At 53.7% G+C, this 21827-nt stretch overlaps 2 protein-coding genes across 3 annotated transcripts in view; both read right to left on the bottom strand.

The window, feature by feature from the left end:
• The window catches only part of KCNH2 (potassium voltage-gated channel subfamily H member 2), an 83653-nt gene extending 71927 nt beyond the window's left edge, over nucleotides 1-11726 (bottom strand). The window contains exons 1-2 of the mRNA XM_081164188.1: nucleotides 11566-11726; nucleotides 3046-3276 (exon numbers count right to left, since the gene is read on the bottom strand). Of these exons, the coding sequence (XP_081020314.1) occupies nucleotides 3046-3276; nucleotides 11566-11641 (307 nt within the window). The 5' untranslated portion in view covers nucleotides 11642-11726. The remainder of the gene's footprint in view (nucleotides 1-3045; nucleotides 3277-11565) is intronic.
• Nucleotides 1-21827, bottom strand: part of LOC308569938 (autophagy-related protein 9A-like) — a 266030-nt gene that overhangs the window by 161867 nt on the left and 82336 nt on the right. The window lies entirely within an intron of this gene.

Genomic DNA, 21827 nt, shown 5'->3' on the forward strand with positions numbered 1-21827 from the left:
AGAATATCCCTACGCTATGAATGGTCACGGTTCAGAAAACAGTCGGAACAGGCCGATATAGATGTGGACTGTTCTTGGATCAAGGGACTTCTCTTCTTCAAGTTCTCAAAGTTCTTACCTGAGCTCCGGGTGGTCCTCTGATCTAGCCAGATGTTTAACGGATAATCCATCACAGTCAGCCCATTGGTTGAAAAGTAAGACTTCAGAGCCATCTTGCCCCAAAATGGCAAGTAGACATGCCATTTTGGCGACTGTAACTCTGCTTTAAGGAGTCCCTTGGTGCCTGGCTTATACACCTGAGTTTCTAACACTGCCAGACACATGTGGGAAACCACAAGCGGGACCTGAAGACGAGAGCAGCTCTCCCCTCCAGTGGCTTCCAGCCCCTGGTACTCAGGATGCAGCCCAAGGGAGCCCATCCAGTCCAGCCTCCGTTCTTGCGGCAGCCAAATGCCCCAAGCAACCGAGGGACACAGATAGACTGCCTTTGGCCTGGAGGCTCCATGAGAGCATCCGAAGAGCCTGGCTGCTGGATCAGACCAGTGGCCCACCGAGTCCAAGATCCTGCTCTCCTGATGGCCAACCAGGTGCTCATTATGGGAAACCACTTCCCTCCTGTGGGCAACTCCCTCCTCAGGGCAGCAGGGCCACCAGCACCCAAGGGCCAGAGGATCTTCAGGCTCCCATCTCCAGGGAGGTGGGAAAGAGCCCCCCCCCCAGCCCCGCTGAAACCCTAGAGAGCCACCACCAAGCAGCGTCAACGGCAGAACAGGCAGCCGTCTCTGGTGCATAAGCACCTGCTCTGGATGAGACCCGGCCAAGGCAGCTTCCAGGCCCCAGCCCGTTTGCTGCCCGCCTGCCAGCTGAGGGCCAGGATCTGCCCAAGCGACGTGCCCCCCCCCCGCCTCCAGGCCTCTCCACTCAAGAGCCTGCTTGCCTGTGATGGATGCCCCCGTCCCCACAGGCACAAATAGACATAAACCTCGCGGCCGCCTGCTTCCTGGGAGGGCTGTGGACGCCTAGGCGGGGGCTGCGGGTGCCCCTGGCGTCTCCACGGGGACGGCCAAAACATTCAACAAGCCATTCCATTAAGCCAGAGGATGGGGGGGGGGAGCTTTGACACGAGGGATCCCTTTTTCCAGGCTGGGTTTCCCCACTGATGGGCGGGCACAGCTGTCGTGAGGCAGCACCGGGCGCTGGAATTTTGCACCCCTAATAACTTTAGGTTGGCCACTGAGCACAATACGCTGAACTGGGTGGGCCGTTGGCCTGATCCTGCAGGCGACTCCTCTATTATTATCTCCAAAGCCGACTGCTCTGTCTTGCAAGCGACTCCCTGACTACAGGCGTCATTTGGGCATCTGACACGGAGAAAACCCATTTACCACCACGGCTGGTATTAACCCGGACAAAGATCCCAGGCCATTGGGCTTCCTACATGATTTATTCTGCGTTCTAGATGCTCTGAGCCTCCCCCAGGACCGGAGGCTGAACAGGCTGTTCCGCTTCCCAAATGCTAAATTCCCCCAGGACGTCCCGAGCCAGACGCTTGGCCCACCTGGCCCTCCAGGGCTGCTCCAAGAGGGAAAAGCACCCCCTCCGAGGTCCCCGGCAGGCAGGCAGGCAAGAAGGGGCCCTTCCCAGCCGGCCTCCCCACAGTCCGCCCAGGAGCCTGAGCTCTGAGCTGCCCCAAATGCCGACACAGAAGAATTTGAAATATTTTTTCCTAGCTGGGAAGGAGACTGACGGGGCACCAGGGACCGGGCCTCCCTCCTTGATGAGTTCTGGTCGCATGCCAAGTCCCAGGAATTTTGTATCTCCTATCTCTGCCGAGCAAACGCCTTTGCACATTTACTGGGCCACAGAGACTCTGGCTGTTTTTCCCGTCACTCCTCAGAGGGCAGGCTCTGGAAAGGCGCTGAGGCCCCCGAGATCCTCTCTGCAGCCCCACCAGCCTCCCTGCACACAAATCGCCCAAGAAGCCGAGAGGCAGCGTCTCTCCCGTCTCCACCCCCCCCAAACTCAGCGGCTAGCCTTAGCTTTTATTTTTATTATGCAGTGTGCTTCCTTAGTACTGTCACATTGCCCTGAGATCTACAGGTATGGGGCAGTATACACATTTAATTAATAAATAATAATTCAACAAAAACCTGAACGAAAAGGGCCCAGGGCAGAGGGGGTGGGCAAGAGTGTCAAAGTCCCAAAGGCAACCCTTTGCCCCCACACTTTCAAAATGCCCCTTTTTTATTTTAGCCAAGCCAGAGGAGGGAAACTGGCAGAAAAACAAACATTTTTATGTACGGCCAACTCTCAACTTGTGCAGGGCTTATGTTCCGGGGGTTGCGCGTAAAGCCAAAATCACGTGTACTCAAAACACACTCTCCCTGCCCCTTAGAATGCTCCCCCAAGGTGATCACAGTGGCAGGTGGGATTGCAGACCGAGCCCCTGGACACCTGCCCCCCCTTACTTTTTCCAGCCGAAATCTCACATGTTGATGCACATGAGTTGCGAGTTTACTGCATACAGACTTCATGCACACACCTAAAACATGGTCAGGAACAGGCTGCGAAATATACCAGGCCAAGGACCCTCAATGCACCCACCGTGACGCCAAGCAAGCACAGGATTCGCATCTGCCGCACAACATTAGCCTCTCCGGATCTGCAGCTTGCTTGTTTTGCACAAAGGACTTCAAGGCTGCAAAGCACTTGGGAGAATCTCCGAAATCAGAGTGACGGGGCAGGACTGCCCTGTGGTCAAGAGAAGGAGCTTGTGTGGCCCCCATGCAGCCCACGTGCCCCCGCCACGGCTTCCAAGGCAGGATACATTATGCAGAAATCAGCAAACACAGCGTCCTTCTGCATAATTCATCAGGGTGGCAAAGCGAGGCTCCTCTGCGCTGGGGAAACATTAATGCAAAATCTAATGTTCCTTGACAAGAGGAAGTGGGCACGTTAAGGAGGCACAGGTGGCAGCGGAGGGCTGTGTGGGGGGAACAGATTCACCCCTTGGCCCCCTCTCCCCCCCCCCAGCAGGGTCCCTACCATCTTTCCGGTAGAAGCAGATCTCCACCTTGCGCTCTTCGGAGCCCAGGAGGGCCTGTGCAATCTGCGCCACTGAGGTCTTCTGGGTGCGCGGCCCATAGAGGAAGTCGCAGGTGCAGGGCTTCTGCATGACCTCAGCGCGAGTGTAGCCACAAAGGTCACAGAAGCCATCGTTGCAGTAGATGATGGCGCAGTTCTCCACCCGGGCGTTGGCAATGATGAACTTGCGGCCTGCAGGGGGGAAAAGAGACAAGGAATCAGCTTCGGCTGGTGGCCCAGACTAACTATAAATAATAATAAATAATAATATTTTATTTATTTATACATACATACATACATACCCCGCCCATCTGGCTGGGTATCCCCAGCCGCTCTGGGCGGCTTCCAACAAAATATTAAAATACAATAGTCAGTCAAACATGAAAAGCTTCCCTAAACAGGGCTGCCTTCAGTTGTCTTCTAAAAGTCTGGTAGTTGTTTTTCTCTTTGACATCTAGTGGGAGGGCGTTCCACAGGGAGGGTGCCACCACCAAGAAGGCCCTCTACCTGGTTCCCTGTAACTTCACTTCTCACAGGGAGGGAACCGCCAGGAGGCCTTCAAAGCTGGACCTCAATGTCCAGGCTGAACGATGGGGGTGGAGACGCTCCTTCGGGTATACTGGACCGAGGCCGTTTAGGTCTTTAAAGGTCAACGCCAACACTTTGAATTGTGCGCAGAAACGTACTGGGAGCCAATGTAGGTCTTTCAAGACCAGTGTTATGTGGTCTTGGCCTCCGCTCCCAGTCACCAGTCTAGCTGCCGCATTCTGGATTAGTTGTAGTTTCCAGGTCACCTTCAAAGGTAGCCCCACGTAGAGTGCATTGCAGTAGTCCAAGCAGGAGATAACCAGAGCATGCACCATTCTGGCAAGACAGTCTGTGGGCAGGCAGGGTCTCATCCTGTGTACCAGATGGAGCTGCCCTGGACACAGACTTGACCTGCGCCTCCATGGACAGCTGTGAATCCAAAATGACTCCCAGGCTGCGCACCTGGTCCTTCAGGGACAGAGTTACCCCATTCAAGACCAGGGAATCCTCCACACCCACCCGTCTCCTGTCCCCCGAAAACAGTACTTCTGTCTTGTCAGGATTCAACCTCAATCTGTTAGCTGCCATCCCTCCTACTGTTGTCTATGCTCTGGTAACTTCTGGGTTAGAATACTGCAACACCTTATATGTGGGGCTGCCTTTGAAGGCGGTCCAGATGCTTCAGCTGGTGCAGAATTCAGTGGCCAGGTGGTTCAATGGGACAAGACAGTTTGAGCATCTGACACCCATCTTGGCCCAACAGCACCAATTACACTGATCCTGCCTGGGCCCCTTAGTTTCTGGGCCTAATTCAATTTTGAGCTACAAAGCCTTAAGTGGCTCAGGTCCGCAATACCTCAAGGACCGCCTTTTCCCAAATGAAGTGCCCCAGACCCTGAGACCATCATCTCTAACGGCAGGAACTGCACCTGGAACAGCCTCCTAACCTTTTCAGAATGGGGCCTTCCATTTTGCTGCAGCTAATGCTTCTGAGGGAGGGAAGCCCCCCCCCCCCCCGCTATGCCAACAAGGAGAGGAGGAACAGACTCCATGGGGGGGGGGGCATGAAGCACTCCTAGGAAGCCGCCCCCCCTCCACCAGAGCCCTTCTGGGCCCCCTTGGCTCAGCCACGGTCTACACAGCAACTTGCAGCAAGGGCTCCCAGCAGCAGCACAGCCGGGGGGCAGGGGGGGCACACTGGGCACCACTTACACTCAAGGTCCAAACAGAGGAGTATGGCCTCTTATTTCAAATCACACTGGACAAGCTATTTATGTGTTTATTACATTTATCCCCAAACACGTTTTTGAGTTTCTGCTGAAATAAGGCTGCATTTTAATGTTTCAATGTATTTTAATCTTGTTTTTAAGTTGTATTTCAATCAATTTGTTTTATATTTGGTGTTAGCCACCCTGAGCCCAGTCTTGACTGGGGAGGGCGGGGTATAAATAATAATAATAATTATTATTATTATTTACACCCCCCTTTTTTCTCCAAGGAGCTTAGGGTCGTGCGCATGGTTCTCCCTCTTCTCTTCTAATCTCCACAACAACAGCCCTGCAAGGTAGGTCAGGCTGAGAGGCAGGGCCCCACGGCCCCAAGGGAGCAGGGGATTGGAACCCTAGTCTCCCAGGTCCTAGCTTGGCGCTGTAACCACTATGCTGCACTCCCTGGCTCTCACACGGGCTCTCATCTCCTGTGTTTGGCCCACTGCACATACAACAAAAAGCACCCCAGATCCGCTTAGCGGGCAGGCTGATGACCCAGGCTGCCTGACTCGAGAAAAGGCCAATTAAAAATGAGTTCAGGGATGACTAATCTGTGCCAAGCGATGCTCCGTATTCTTTGCACACACGACGACGCCTTCTCCTAAGGCGCCCGCTATTATCTGAAATGGAAGTCGTCCCTTCCACAGACTGCAGCCTCCTCTTCGCACACTGCCAAGGCTGCTCCTCCCCCAATGGCACAACTGTGTGCCCTCTTCCCAAGGTGCCATCTAGTCCCACCCCCTGCAGGAGTTGCAGCTAAAGCATTCCTGACAGATCCAACCTCCAGCAGAGGAGACTCCACCACCTTAAATTAACGTTTAATTGGAAGCTCCTTTCTTGCAACTCGAATCCGCTCTTTCGGGTTCTCCCCTTGGGACAGAAGACAAGCTCGCTTCACCTTCCATGTGGCAGCTCTTAGATCACTGGCACTCATCCACAAAGGGCCCCCCTCCGTTTGCTCCCACTTGCTTCCTGACACCCCCAACCTCACCTGCACAAATTAAGAGCTATCCTCACGGACACAAGCAAACTCGCAAACAACAAAACCAGCAAAACAATCCCAAAAGAAATCCAGTCCAGATCTCTCCCAAAACAATCCCTCCAGGCAGAGAAAGGTCATTGTCACCTTTTAAAGGGACCCATCATGTGGCAGCCACAAGAAGGGCAAACTCCATGCTAGGGAATGTTGGGAAATAAATAGAAAATATAACAGCCACTATCATAATGCCCTTATAAAAAATCTACGGTGCAACCACATTTGAAATACTGCGGACAGTTCTGGTGGCCTCACCTCCAGAAGGATGTTTGTAGAGTTGGAAAAGTTTCAGAAAAGGCCACTGAAATGACCAAGGGGGGGAGGGACTCCCTTGTGAAGAAGGGGCGAAGCATTTGCATGGGCTTGGCCAGGATTTTTGTTAGGGGGGACAGAACGATGCGATTGGTCAGTTAATTAAGTATTTCTATTGTTTTACTTGATCGGGGGGGCAGCTACCCACCCCCCGCTATGCCCATGGCATTGGGGACTTTGACATGTACTGCTAGTAAGCCAGGTTTCCCCCATCCTATATTTCTGCATGTGGTTCTTCCTGCCTAAAGACAGAACCTGACATTTGTCCCTATTGAAATTCATTTTGTTAGCTTGTGCCCAGTTCTCCAGTCTGTGACGGTCATTTTGAATTCTGATTCTGTCTTCTGCAGCATTACCCACCTCTACCAGTTTGGTGTCTTCTGCAAATTTGTTGAGCATCCCCTCAATTCCTTCATCCAAGTCGTTTATAAAAATGTTAAACAACCACTTGCCCAGGACAGAATCTGCGGCAACCCACTTGTCACTTTTTTCCAGTATGATGAGGAACCATTCATGAGTCCTCTTTGGGTTCAATCAGTCAACCTGCTACAAATCCACCTAACAGTTACCTTACTTCATTCAACTCACATTTTACCAGCTTCCTCATGAGAATATCATGGGGGACTTTGACAAAAGCCTTACTGAAATCAAGATACACTCTGTCCACAGCCTTCCCCTGATCCATCAAGCTTGTAACTCCATTAAAAAATGAGGCTTGTCTTGTCATGACATACTTTTGAGAAGCCCATGCTGGGTCTTAGAAATCACAGCATCCTTTTCTAAGTACTCACAGACTGACTGTTGAATTATCTGTTCTAGGATCTTTCCTGGTACCAATGTCAAGCTCACGGTCAATGTTTACCAGATGGGGACAACATTTGCCCGCCTCCAGTCTGTAGGGACCTCTCCAATAATTCTCAAAGATAATAGACAAAGGCTCTGAGATTACACCCCCAAGCTCCTTTAGTACGCTTGGCTCATCAGGCTGTGGAGATATGAATTCATTTAAAGTAGCTAGTTGTTCCCTTACCACCCCTTTTCCTATCTTGGGTTGCAATTCCCTCCTTGCATTGTTTATTCTGTTATCAGCAGGTTGGGCATTGGTTTCCTTTTGGGTGAAGACAGAGGCAAAGTAGAAGTTGAATAATTCTGCCTTCTGTCACCCAATAGCATTTCTCCATCTTCTCCAGAGGACTCACCACTTGATCAATCTTTCTTTCCTCTGTATCCTGAAACCCAGGAGGACATGACCACTTCCTCCCAAGTTTCCCTGTCCTTCCACTTCATCTATCAGTTCCTCCCTGTTGGTGAGGACCAGGTCCAAGACAGATGATCCCCTTGTTACTTCTTCTACCTTCTGGGAAATGAAACTGTCAGCGAGGCAATGGAGGAATTTGTCAGGCCTTACATTCTTGGCAGAGTTTGAGTTCCAACAGATATCAGAGAAGTTGAAGTCTCCCACGAGGACTATATATCTCCTTTTCGAATGTGTGCTAATCTGCTCTCGGAAGGCGTCATCCAAGTCTCCAAGTCTGGCTTGGAGATCTATAGCAGACCCCCACAGTAAGGTCACTGTTGCTTCTCTCTCCTACAATTTTAACCCATATACTCTCATTCTGCTTTCCATGCTCCAGGTCACAGATTTCTTCACAAATGTACACATACATCCTTTACATATAATGCTGCTACTCCCCCCTTCCTGTTTGGTCTATTCATTTTGCACAGGTCATACCCCTCAGTTTCTACATCCCAGTCATGAGTCTCACCCCACCAAGTTTCAGTAATGCCTAACAGGTCATATGTGCCATCCTATACTAAAAGCTCCAGTTCGTCTTGCTTGTTTCCTATACTCTGTGCATTTGTGTAGAGACAACTGAAACCATGAGTCATTCCTCTGTACGCTGCTGCCTCTGTCCCCCTCAGTAAATAGTCACCTATCACCACTACACGTCTCTTCCTTCTCTGGGGAACGGCAGGAATTGTTCTGTCCACTGTTCCTTCCACTGCCGCCTCAGTACGTTCTGAAGTCTGCAGCCAGTGTGCTTGCTCCTCTGGCTGAGAAACAGTGTCCGAGGTGAGGGTGTGGAATTGTTTTTGTAGCTGCAGAGATACAGCATGGCTCCTGACTGTCCTGCTTTTTTGTGTCTTGTTTCTCCAAGGGTTTGTCTCTTTCTCCTCCTCCTCCTCCTCCTCCTCCTCCTCCTCCTCCCTGGGGGCAGCCTCCCAGCATCTTTGTTCCAGGGGAAGCCCACTCTGGTACACCAAAGCTTCTGGCCCCAAGTTAGTAAGTTAGCGCAGGAAATCCACTTTGCGTAATTCAAATATACCGTTGCAAAGAAGCCAGACTCTTGCAGCTCACGTTATATTCTTGAGTAATGACGAAAGGGGCCAGGTGGTAGCCGGCCAGCTGCAAATCCATCTCTGCTCCAGGTTAGCCTGCTTGACTGCAGGCCAAGTGACCACAGATCGCAGGCCACCTGGCAGCCAGCCCTCCCTAAATGGGGCATTAACAAGCCCAGCTCCGCCAGCAAGGGAGCCGCCTCTCCCAACTGGCAGCCGGGACGGGCAGAGCTCCAGGCGCAGGTGGCTGCCCTGGAGAGAGCGGAGGCAGGCCAGAATCATAGCCATCTTGTCTGCAGAGAAACAGGTGTGGGAAATTTGCCACAGCCTCCAAGCTGAAGCACGATTCCGGCTCTCCCAGACCATCTGCCACCCAGCAGAGCCCACTGGGCAGGAGAGACAGGCTTCCTGAGCATCTCCTTCTGCTGTGAGGCTGAGCCTTCCCAAAAGGATCCAGGTGGCCCTGGTGGCTCGGTCCTAGATCCTGTGCAAGCTGGCTGTGGCCCTGTCTCTCTCTCCGCAGAGCCCAGGGATCAAGCCTCAGAGCTCAGCCCAAGCCCAGGCTGCTTAGCAGCTCCAGCCGGGAGGACATTCCTCTCCAGCCCAGGGTTTTGCAAGAAAGAGGGGCAAGCTCCTTGCAGAAGGATACTCTGCAAATGTTCGAGAGAGCCCTCTTCTTCACATGCTCTAGGGCTGAAAACAGGCTATATGCCTGAGACCCCCTGGAACTCCAGCCTGACTTGAGGAAGGGAGTAGCCACAACCCTTGAACCCCAAAATTTGCTAGCTTTAATTTCCATCTGCCCTTTGCCATTTTCATTCAGTGCAGCCAAGTTAATCTGCCTCCCCCGCCTGCAAATCTCAAAATCCCCCCTTTGATGTCCCAGGCCAGCTTTTGCCTTCCACACTGCGATGTTTATCCAGCTTTTCCACAACCCAAAGTATTCGGAGATGGTTATCAGGCTCCTGGTTGCTCAAGGCTACGCAGCCCCAGTGCCCCAACTGTTTAACCTCCCTCACGCAACGTGCTTTCCAGCGCCTTATCTCTCCCTCCCTGAATCCTCTCCAATTTGTCTGCCTTGGCCTTGAAAGGCAGCTGAGGCCTAAGCGGAGGAGGAGAGCGGGCCGCCCTCCGCTGCCACCACCGCTTGCAAGGAGGAGGACCAGGAGGAGGACGGCAGCAACAGCAGCGGCAGCAGCAGCGGCAGCTGGCCCCCAAGAAAGAAAACAGACTGCAGCAGCCTTTGCAGAGATGCCACACGGAGAGCCAAGAGGCAGCGGGGTTAAATTACCAGGGGAGAGGGAGGGAGGGAAGCAAGGCTGTCCAGGGAAGCCAAAGAACCTCCTCTGGAGGTTTGCACAGAGCAGGCAGCCAGGCATCTGCCAGGAGGGTTGAGATGTGGGGAAGTCCTGCCCTGGGCAAGGGTGGGGGGAGGGGAGGAAGACCCCCCCCCCCAGGCCCAGGAGGAGACTCTCTCTCATTTCTTAAGGGAATGGCAGATCCAGATGCTATTTTATTGCTGGGCACAAATAGAAAAACAAGCACCGAGCAAAATGTGGATGGGCGGGTAGGATCCAACTCCGTCAGAGCAAGGGGTTTTGCTTGCACAGTGGAATTGCTTTCTTCTTCTTCCTCCCCCAAGGAAAAAAGCACCTCTGAGCCTCCCCCCAACGCCGCCGGCCCCTCCAGCCCAGGCCACTGGTCTCTTTCGCCCTGCTCAGCTCAGGATGATGGGCGCAAAAGGAGAGGCGAGTCTCGCATAGTTTTCTTCACCCTGAAATGTTCCTAGTTGCCTTAACTCTGGGGAGGACCAGAAAGTGTTGGTGATTCTTCACAACTCAGACGGCTCAAGGTTTCAGAACACCATGAAAATAGCCACACACAGAGAGAAAGAGCATTCTGAGAGGTCACAGGATCACCTCCATCTTTTACCGGTCCCCCCCCCCCAAGCTCCGTCCTCCTTAAGATAGCCAGCAGAGGAAAGGCGGGGGGAAGGGTTTGGCCGCTCAGTGGCCCCCTTCCACTCCCTTGGCATCAGCCCAGCGGCTCCCCACCAGCAGACACAAAGACACACACCAGGTTATCAACACTGCACAACTGCGTGTGTGTGCCTGCGCGTGCACACAACCCCTTTCCAGATACACAAACACCATGAGGCATGCACACATCCAGGCACCCGAACACTACACAAACGCCCACACGCTGCCATATGCTCCACGCTGCTGCTGTGCAAAATCCCCGTGGCCAGAGATGGGAATCTGGGCGCCTGCAGTGGCGCTCTGGAGGCCGGCACTTGCTCCCCAATAGGGTGCGCTCTTGGTGGATCCCCCAGCAAGGAGGAAGAGGGACCCCACAGTGGGGAGCGGCCTCTTCCTCCTCCTGCACTGGGGCCCAGGGACATGCACCCCAAACCACCCCAGAAAGAGAGGGAGGGGGTCCCGGGAAGGAGAGCAGACCACTAGGCCTGAGCCCAGGAGTGACTGCAAGGCAGGCAGGCCCCACTCCAAGAGGGGCGGCCGGTCCCTCGCCAGTCCAGGTGGCCAAGCACAGGCCACCCGGTCACCCAGCTGGCAAGCGTCCTGCGGCAAACATGGAGCTGCCCACGTCCCCAGGGCAGGTGGACACCCCCAGCAGCAAGGACCCCATTCCCTGGGCAGTTTGGGAGCACCAGGGAGCGGGGCCCTTCACAGTGATGCGCACCACCAGCCCCAGCCTGCCAGCCTGGCCCACCTCGCAGGGTTGTTGTGAGGAGAACACAGAGCGGGGGACAGTGGGACAGACGTGCAAAATAAATAAATGCAACAATAAACCAATGTACGACCCACTTCTGACTCCAGAGCACCCAACACACAGACCTGCCTTGAGCTCCCCACATGACCCCCATAATGCGGGAGCACTGACCTCCCCCTTGACCACCCCCAGGCCTCTCTTCACCCCCGCCCAACCGAGCAGCCCCCAATTCCGCTCCGGGACAAGACCCCCTCCACCCCTACTTACTCTGCCCCTCGAACTTGCGGATGATGGTGTCGAGGAAGGTGTTCTGGGGGGCCACGTGCCCGCGCCGGACAGGCATGCTGTCAGCCCATGGGGGTGCCCGGCCTCCCCCGCCCCACGCCCAGCCGGGGCCGTCCGCGGAGTGCGAGGGGCGGCCCAGCGCTGGGGCCCGTCAAGCCGCGCTCTCCGGCCTCTGCTGCCCCCAAGCCGCGCCCGGGGCTCGAAGGGGCGCGCTGGGGCCAAGGGGGCCCTTCCGCGCTGCCGACGCGCAGTCCGGCTCCGGGGCGGCGTCGGCGCGACCGGGCGCTGCTCTCCCGCAGGTGTCGGGGCTTAGGCGGCGGAGGCGGCGGGCAGGGGGCGTCTCCGGGCGGCGCCCAGCCCCATGGGGGCGCCCCGACAGCGGCTGGCCCGGGAGCCCCGCCGGGGCCGAGGGAAGCCGCTGTCCGGCCCGGCGCCCCGCGCGCCTCTCCTGCTCGACGGGACGGGCCCGGCTTAGCTCGGCGGCGGCGGAGGCAGCAGGAGCGCCCTTATTTAGGCAAAGGCGAAGGCAGCGGCGGGAGGGACCGGAGGAGGGACGGCAGGCGAGGAGGGGGAGGCGGCGGGGCGCCCGCTGGTCTCTCCGGCCGGCTTGCTGCTTCGCCCCGGGGGCGCGTCTCCGCCTTCTGCTCCGCGCAGGCGAGGCTCCGAACGCGGCGGCGGCGGCGAGGCCGGGCGAGAGATGCGCGGCGGCTCGGCGGCGGCGGAGGGAGAGCCCGGCCGAGGCGGAGCCAGAGCGCGCCGCGCAGCCAATGGAGGCGCCCAGCGCCGCGACGGACGGACCGGGGAGGGTGGAGAGAGAGAGGCGGCTGGCGGAGAGGGGGAAGCGGGGCTGCGCGGGAGCAGCTCCGGCGGGCGCGCAGCCCCGGAACCTCTCGGGAACGTCGAGACGCGAGGAGGCGGGCGAGGGCGCAGAGCCCGGGGAGGCGCGAGATCGGCGTGGAGCAGACAGCGCGTCCTGGGAGTGCCCGCTCCCTTGGAGACCCCCCCCTTCAAGGAGGTGCTTCTACGCTTGAGAGGGGGCGTCCCCCAACCTGAGTCCCTGGGTGGGGGTCCCCCGACCGAGTCCCAGCCCGAGCGTTGCCAGGGAGGAAGGCGGGCTCCCCACGAGGCGTTGCCCGGGCTCCGGAGCTCGAAGGCCAAGGTCGGGGCTCGTGGCCCCTCCCGGAGCTGGCCTGGGGAGCCGGGTCAGCTCTTTGCTCCTCGCCAGTTGGTGTTGGTGTGTTTGGGGCGGGGGGAATTCACGCCCCACTTGGTAACCTCCATCTTCCGGATGGGCGCTTCCTGCAGGGCTGCAGCGTTTGACAGAATCCTAGCATTGCAGAGTTGGAAGGGACCCCAGGGGTCATCTAGTCCAACCGCTTGCCAGGCAGGAAGTCACAGCTAATCACCGTTGCATCAACCAATTTTGTTGTTGTGGTTTAGTCATTTAGTCGTGTCAGACCCCCCTGGACCAGAGCACGCCAGGCCCTCCTGTCTTCCACTGCCTCCCCCAGTTTGGTCAGACTCATGCTGGTAGCTTCGAGAACACTGTCCCACCATCTCATCCTCTGTCGTCCCCTTCTCCTTGTGCCCTCCATCTTTCCCAACATCAGGGTCTTTTCCAGGGAGTCTTCTCTTCCCATGAGGTGGCCAAAGTCTTGGAGCCTCAGCTTCAGGATCTGTCCTTCCAGTGAGCACTCAGGGCTGATTTCCTTCAGAATGGAGAGGTTGGATCTTCTGGCAGTCCATGGGACTCTCCAGAGTCTCCTCCAGCACCAGAATTCAAAAGCACCCATTATTCAGCGATCAGCCTTCTTGATGGTCCAGCTCTCATAGGTTCCGTCAACTGATTGACAACTTTTAGTCAACAAAAAAGAATTCCTCCCTAAACACACATAAACCAGCCAGCAGACATAAAACATATTTACTGTAGGAAAAAGCACCTCCATTTAGCTGAGAAAATGTGCCCCACAGAGCAGAGTGTGAGGAGCTTTTGATGGAAGAGGGGACTGGATCAGGCCAAAGGGGTCCTAGCTAGTCCAGCATCCTGTCCTCACGGGGGACCAGCCAGAAACCCTAAAGGAAGACCCACATCACAAGGTTTGTTTTCAACCCGCTTGTGGAGACTATCAGAGGTCACAAAGAAAGGAATATACGATAACAACAACAAGAAGATGAAGAAAACAATAGAGAGAAGATTGGACAGAACTGTGAATATTAAAGCAGCAGCAAGAGAGATGTTTGGATCCCTTTCTGAGCTTGAAGTATGGGTACCCCCAACAAAAATTTAAAAATTTGGCTTTGTAATTTGGAATTAATGTGATTTGATTGGTTTGTTAATAAAAATTATTTGAAAGAAAAAGGAAAACCCACATCAGGATCCGAACTCGCCTCCTGGGGCTTCCAGCGACTGGGACTCAGAAGCATTGCTGCCCCCTACTGTGTATCTGAAGAAGTGTGCATGCACACGAAAGCTCATACCAAGAACTAACTTAGTTGGTCTTTAAGGTGCTACTGGAAGAATTTTTTTTTATTTTGCCCCCTACTGTTGAGGCAGAGCATAGCTAGCAGCCACTGACAGCCTTCTCCTGCTCCTGCTTCATTTGTCGAATCCTCTTATAAAACCATCCAAGTTGGGGGAAGTTCCACCGTTCAGCATCACTGGAAGTTCCAGTCTCTTGAAAGAGGAAGGAAAACGTTTCTTATCCACCTCCGTCCTGTCTCTTCTTCCTCCCCTTTCTCTAAGCTGAAAAGTCCCCAACGCTGCAACCTTTTTTCAACCCCTTGATCATTTTGGTTGTCCATTTCTTGACCTTTTCTAACCGCAATGTCCTGTTTTAGGTGAGTGAACAAGAATTATACACAATATTCAAAGGCGGTTTCATCATAGATTTGTATAACAGCATTATACAGTTTTATCAGCATTATCTCAGTGACTGAACTATAAATCCCAGCAGCCCAGGAACATGGCCAGTTGCCAGGGGTGATGGGAGTTGTAGTTCCGGATGACCTGGAAGGCTCCCCCCGCCTCCTCTGGGGCCGCCATCTCTGGTCTTCTCTGGGGATGCCAGCCTGCCACTCTGCCCAGGGCATCATCTGGGCCCCAACACCTTGGGATTCCTGCTTCTGAATGCATCTCCACTGATGCAGATGGACTCAAATGATGGGTTGACTTTGCCATAAATGAATACTGTATGTACCTTTGCATGTACTCAGTTCAAAGGCATTAAGTCTAAACTGTCCCTTTGCGATACTGAATCCATTCTACGTTCATTGAATTGTGGATCCTGCAGAGGCTGAAGGAGCAGCGTTCCTTCCTGCCCCCCCCCCTTTCTCGCCCCTATCTGGGTGGGTGGAAGAGACACTTGCTTGCATCCCTCTCCCCCCTGGGAGCCTTTCTCTGCCGCCAGGTCTCCTCTTGGCTCACATCCAGGGAAGCACCTGGAACCTGCCAGGTTCTGGGCTCCCTCCTCCCCCTCCTTCCCCTCTGAGGTCTGGGCCCAGGGGCTCCCAGCTTCTCTCTCCAAGCCGCCCTCTGTCCCTCTGCTCCACCTCAAAGGGCGCAGAGGCTGGTGGTATTTTAGGACTCGGAAGGAGCGCCGGGTCCCCTGAGAGCCACCCAGGGCAAAATGTCAGAAGTGCTCACAACAAACAAGCCAGAGGAGAGAGGCAGGGAGAAAACAGGAGGATGCTGCCTTCGCCACAGCAGGGAGTCCAGGTGAGGCGCTCCAAGGTCCTGCTCACCTGCCAGCATTTCTGCCCCTCCTGGCCTTGCCATGGAGCCCAGCAGCAGCTCCAAACAGCAACAGCGGGCAGCATGGAATCAGGAGGAGAACTGCAAACGCAGCCCAGCAGTGGAAACAGCAGCTGAGCAGCAGGCAGGCAGGCAGGCAGCCTCCCTGGGTGACTCTCCCACCTCCCTATCTGGTGGCCACTGGGAACTGGTAGCTGACGGGGAGCTCCCTCCATCACCTCAAGGCTTTGGCTGCAGCCAGAAATCCAGAGTTCAGAAATAAGACTCCATGGATGGAATGGGGGGGGGGAGTCTCTAGATTTGGAGAATCTGCACATACAGTCTGGTTTTATCGATTTGTGTTTATTTGTACTCTTTATCTGTAAAGATAATAAAATGTCTTGGGTGGAAAAAAATCCAGAGTTCATGTTTGTAAACAGAGCCAATTGCAGGAGTGAAACACAAGTAGATTATCCAGCCAGTCTCAGTTGACCTGCCTTCCTGGGCGTAAGAAGAGCCTGGCTGCTGGATCAGGCCCAAGCTCATCTGGTCCAGCACCCTCTTCTCACAGGGGCCAACAAACCGGATCCTAGCACAAAAGCAGCAATCCCATCCTGCAATTTGCAGCCACTGGTATTTTCCAAAGGCATTTTGCCTCTGACCGTGGAGCCGTCGACAGCCAGCCTCTCCTCTCCCCTCTTCTAGCCTTGTCTGAATTCAGGTGGATTCCCTTTCCCAGCCCTGCCCTGGGCCTCCTTTTCAGCCTGGGATACCAGCAGGGACTGGCTCTTGCCTTGGCCACCGGCAGGCCTGGCTCCAGTTCCTCTAATACAAAGAGGGACGTTGCAATCAAGGGACCCTCAGGTTTTCCCAGGAGCAGCTCCTGTGAGATGGTGGGATTCGCATGAGTCACTTCCCAGGAGGCATCCCAAACAGACAGACAACACACAGAAGCACCTGCACATATTAAACAGTTAAAAGAGTTGAGGGATAGATATTGACAGAGATGATACAGTTATGCACACACATGTTTCATCATAAAATCCAATCCATTATGCATATCAGCCAAAATACTGATCTCTGATACAGAGCTTGTCTTCAGCCAGGCCTCAGACATAAAACCTGTAATAACAACAATAAAGAATAGACTTCTTCTGTGCATGTGAAGAGTTCATTTCCTTCCATGGGGGTGAACTCTGGAGGAATACCTATGTGAGTCCATTGCAGCAACTGTAATTGCCCTGAGGCACCTTAAAGACGGCCGGATTTATGGCATCATGAATGTATCTCGGCAAGAGCTATTTCATAAGATGCTGCCCTTGCTTCTGTAAGCTCACAGGGCCCCCATAAATCTGCTCTTCTCTAAGGTGTTGCTTAGTTCATTTTCCCTCCCACATCGGGGTGTGTGTGTGTGTGTGTGTGGCTCCGGCTCCACACATCTGAGACGGGAGCCAAGAACTGTGTGCAGAATCCTAGTTTGCCCTGGGAACGGCAGAGCCACACAACCAGTCTGCTACGGGGGCGAAAGCTGCTGTGGCTGCTGTGTGCCCAGCTGTCTCTGGGAGGTGTCGGGGTTCAGAACAAGGGGGTTCCCTGCAAAGCCGCTCAGGCCTGCTCCGTGGAAATGGTATTCTGAGCTAGAAGAGGGCCGGACAGAGGCTGGTTGGAGTAGCTGGACACTGGAAAGGGCTAATTTCCTTCATGAGCATCAATCACCCCCTGGGTGAGGTAATCACAGGTGCCAGGTCAAGTGCGCCAGTTGCCGTGGTAACGACTCACAGCCCTGACGAGAGCTGTGATTGATGGGTGTCGGTTGTGTTGTGTTCTGTTTTGGTTAGTTGGTGTTAGTCAGAGCAACAGTGATTCTCTATATCTCTAAATATCTGTATCAGAAAAGCCTACCTGCTGGCACTTGTCTTTCTGTGTACAACTTCATCCCAAGCTGCTCACCCAGCCTGCTACTTCTACAGCAGCAAAGATTTGGACCTCACTCTGCTTCTGTGTGGCAACTGGTGCTGTGAACAGGATCTGCACTTCCATGGCATGTATATCTTATATCAGAGCCCCAACACTGGAGGGACATCACTTACCAGAGCAGACAGACTTGGCAGCAAGTTCTGCTTAATTCATCAGGACTTCACAAAATGAAAAATTGTAGAGCTGGAAGGGTCCCCAAGGGTCATCTAGTCCAACCCCCTGCAAGGCAGGAATCACTGATTTGCTCCTGGATAAACACAGATTGTGGAGGTAATGCTCCACTTTGCGAAGGCAAACCTCGCAGCAGCCATGCAACAGTATGTCAAGAAGAAGAAGAAGAAGAGTTTGGATCTGATATCCCGCTTTATCACTACCCAAAGGAGTCTCAAAGCTGCTCACAATCTCCTTTCCCTTCCTCTCCCACAAGGTGAGTGGGGCTGAGAGACTTCAGAGAAGTGTGACTGGCCCAAGGCCACCCAGCAGCTGCAGGTGGAGGAGCGGAGACACGAACCCGGCTCTTAACCACTACACCACACTGGCTCTCAAGGAGCGTTGCACCTGCTTTCCCTGACCTTTTGCCTTCTTGGCTAGGAAACAAGGTTTCCCCCCTGACCATTTGTCCTCTTACAAATTGTTTGCTAGACATATCGCTTGGCTGGAGCATGACCAGGGACGCAGACATTATCAAGTATCAGGGGAAAACATTTCAGGGAAACACCTGCTGACATGTGTATTTGCTAACGCTCGTGCGTAGATGGAAATACGTTAAGTTCAGGGTGGTTTCACTACTGTTTCCAATTGTTAACTTCTGCTAATAAAAGGAGCCTCGGCAGAGCTAGTCGGCAGCTTGTTGGAGCATCCTTGCCAGCGTGCTTCTGCACAGCTCACCTGCATTCAACCTCCCGTCGTCTCCGTTATTCTACAACATATAAGGCAAGCCTGTTAGAACCAAGTTGTTCTTCCTCTGACCAGAAGGATGTTCCTGTGCACCAGATACGGAGGGTTCCAGTTCCACCCAGTGGTTTCTTCCAGGGGGCTACTGGGTGCCCACTCCCATTGCAGTCACTTCTTGAAGTGGGCATCGTGGCTGCCCCTGTGCCCAGCCACCCTCAGACCCCAGCTCTCAAGCCTCCTCCTCTACTTTGCAGTCCTGCCGCCTCATCGCCATTGTTAGGGACTCCCCAGGGTCATAGAAGCATAGAGTTGGAAGGGACAACAAGGGTCATCTCGTCCAACCCCCTGCAATGCAGGAATTGTTTGCCCAATGTGGAGCTCAAGGGAAATAATAGTCCCACTCTATTCCGCCTTGGTCAGACCCCACCTGGAGTCCTGTGTCCAGTTCTGGGCGCCACAAATTACAAAGAATATTGACAATCTGGAATGTGTGCAGAGGAAGGAGACCAAGATGATCATGGGTCTGGAAAGCAAGCCTGATGAGGAACGGTTGAAGGAGCTGGATATGCTTAGTCTGCTCCAGAGAGTAGGACTTGAACCAATGGACTCAAGTTACAAGAAAGGAGACTCCCACTAAACATCAGGAAGGACTTTCCAACAGTAGGAGCCATTCAACCATGGAACTGATTCTCTCGGAAGGTAGTGGACTCTCCTTCCTTGGAGGTATTTAAGCAGAGGTTGGATGGCCATTGGTCATGGCTGCTTGAGCTGAGATCCCTGCAATGCAGGGGGTTGGGCTAGATGACCCGTGGGGTCCCTTCCAACTCTAGGATTCTAAGTGCCATGAGACCTGCTTCTCCTCTGTGTGTACCCCATGTTCTTAGTGGTCCACATGGTCCAGCACTGTCTCCTCCTTGGATTTGGGGTCTGGAAAGGCAGGCGCCTTCCCCAAGCTCAGCCATCCCTCCTCCTGTTGCACCCTTCCTAGATGCTGTTGGGTTCCTGAGAAGCATCTGGGGGAGAAGATGCTGACTCACCTTCAAGCTTTTCTCCTGGAAAGCAATCAAGGGAAGTTTGCTGACCTGCCTGGATGGATCAGCAATCCCTAATGGAAGGAGTTTGCTGACTGACACGCTTGGCTGAGAGAGAGGCTTTGTGCAGCTGATCCAGAACGTGGGAAAGGCAGAGGAGGGGGGAGGCTGGGAAAGGCAGAAGACGTTCACACCAACAAAACCTCCTGCAAATGACGATTCACTTTGCACAGGGAGTCAGCTGGTCTTCTGCTGCCCCAGAGGGGAAGCCCCAAACAAAGATTCCAACTAAACATTAGGAAGAACTTTCTGATGGCCAGAGCTGTTTGACCGTGGAATGAACTCTCTCAGAAGGTGGTGGTCTCCTCTTCCTTGGAGGTCTTGAAGCAGAGGTTGGGTGGGCATCTGTCGAAGATGCTTTAGCGAAGATTCCTGCATTGCAGGAGGTTGAATTTGATGACCCTTGCGCTATGATTCCATAATATTTAGATAGCCAGGCGTTGCAAAATGCTCTTGGCCCCATATTATCACGCCTGAAGTCCTCCCTTTTCATAGGGGTCTAGCATTGTGTAAGCAGCTCAGATTTAAATACACCTGGTAGGGGATTTGCTTTTGATACGTAGTTCTCTGTGCCCAGCTTTCCCTTTCATTCAGGTTATATAATACTGGTATTTACCTTAATACTTTCAGCTGGGATACTCTCCGGCCCTGCCTGCCCTTAGATATTTTCTGTCTCCGCTGGAATCTTGCATGATGCACAATGTCCAATGCTGCGGAGACTCTTCTGTGTGTATCCTGGGCTCCCTAGCTGCCTTCTGCTGGCTGAGATAGTTGCTGATAAGGCAAAGAGAATCCGCTCTGCCTCTTTGCCCTCTCTCTCTAGCAACCTTTCCTAGAGGACCCTGCTGTCCTCCTTTCAACCTTCACCCAATCCAAACAGCAGCACAAAGCTTCTCTTTTCCAAGAAACAATCTGTTGCCGTCCGTTTCCTGAGAACCTGGTCAGCGCTTTTGGTTTCTGGGCTGCTGGGCTACTTTGGGTTTCTATTCTTAGCTGCCATCACCCTGCTTTCGCACCCACCTCAAAAGCAGGTCAAGGCCAGAGGCTTCCCCAAGCTCTTCACCTCATCCCACGAAGGCACCATACAGACACCCTTCTCTTTGCAGTCCGCCTTTCCATAGGAAAAACCACGCTCAAGACAGCTTACAACCTGAAAGAAATTACACAATTCAAAGCATAACAGAAGTGGTCATGAACAATAAACAAAACCTCCAAAAGGCACACAATCAAATTGAAAAATTTCAACATAAATCACAATAAATATATAACAAAATTGGTATCCATAACAGTAGCAAAACCCCCTCAACAACCCCCCCCCAGCAATCCCCCAGCCCAAGAGTCTCTTCAGCAGCCTCAGCCTTTGCAGCTGGAGTCAGTCCTTCAGTCTGGGCCTTGCCCTCCCAGGCCAGGTAGGAAAGGGCTTGCAAGGCAGGGAGCAGGTCTTCCAGGACTCCCAGCCAAGGTGCTATCTGGCCTCCTTGGATTGTATCCTTGTTCTCCTACATTATTGTTCTGCCATTGCCTTTCTAGGCTTTCCAAGCCTTGTAACATTTGCAGAAGCCCCACCACCAAATCTGAACAAGCTGCGCTCTCAGTAAGAGGGGGCTCAGGCAGCTCTCTAAACCTCATGTGGACTAGCTGGATGGGCAGACAATGGAGACAACGGAGGAGGGCACCTTCGGGGTGAAGTCAAACTGTTGGGAGGTTACAGTGCCTGCCATTGGCTGCAGAGACCAATGCAAGAGAGACGTGATTTAAATACATAAATTTAGGATGGAGGAACATAGGAATATGAAAACATGAGAAGAGGCTGCTGGATCAAGTCAGTGACTCATCAGGTCCAGCCTCCTGTTCTGACCGTGGCCCGCCAGGAGCCTGTGGGAAACCAGCAAGCAGGATCTGCGCTCAAGAGCCCTCTGCCCTCCTGAGGTTCCAGCCACTGGGACTCAGAAGCATTGCTGTCTCTGACTGTGGAGCACAGAGCACAGGCATCCTGGCCAGGAGCTGCCAATAGCCCATGAATGTGTCTAATCCTCTTCTAAAGCCACCCAAGTTGATGGCCACCCTTGCCTCTTGTGGGAGGGAGTTCCACAGTTTAACTGCACTGGTGAAGAAGGACTTACTTTCATCCACCCTCAATCTTCCAACATGCAGTTTCATTGGAGGTCCTCGAGTTATGGGAGGAGGAGAGAAACTCTTCTCTGTCCACTTTCTCATGTTAGGCACAATTTTGTAAATTCTATCACGCTGAGATTCCTGCCTTGCAGGGGTTGGACTAGATGACCCTTGGGGTCCCTTCCAGCTCTTGGTTCTCTGATTCTATTATTTCTCCCCTAACAAGTCCCAAGGCTGCAACGCTTCTTCATAGGGGAGCCGCTCCACCCCCTATGAACTTTCTGAACTTTCCCCAACTCTGCAATGTCCTGTTTGAGGTGAGTCCGGCCCTTGCCCCCCTGGAGCTGGGACTCAGCCTCTCCCAGGGATCGACCCCTTCCCCCTTCCCCCGCCTCAAGCCCCTCTCCTCCTCCCGCCTTGCCTCTCACGGCCCAGTC

The sequence above is a fragment of the Podarcis bocagei genome (assembly GCF_964188305.1).
Source record: "Podarcis bocagei genome assembly, chromosome: 12".
Lineage (NCBI taxonomy): Eukaryota > Metazoa > Chordata > Lepidosauria > Squamata > Lacertidae > Podarcis > Podarcis bocagei.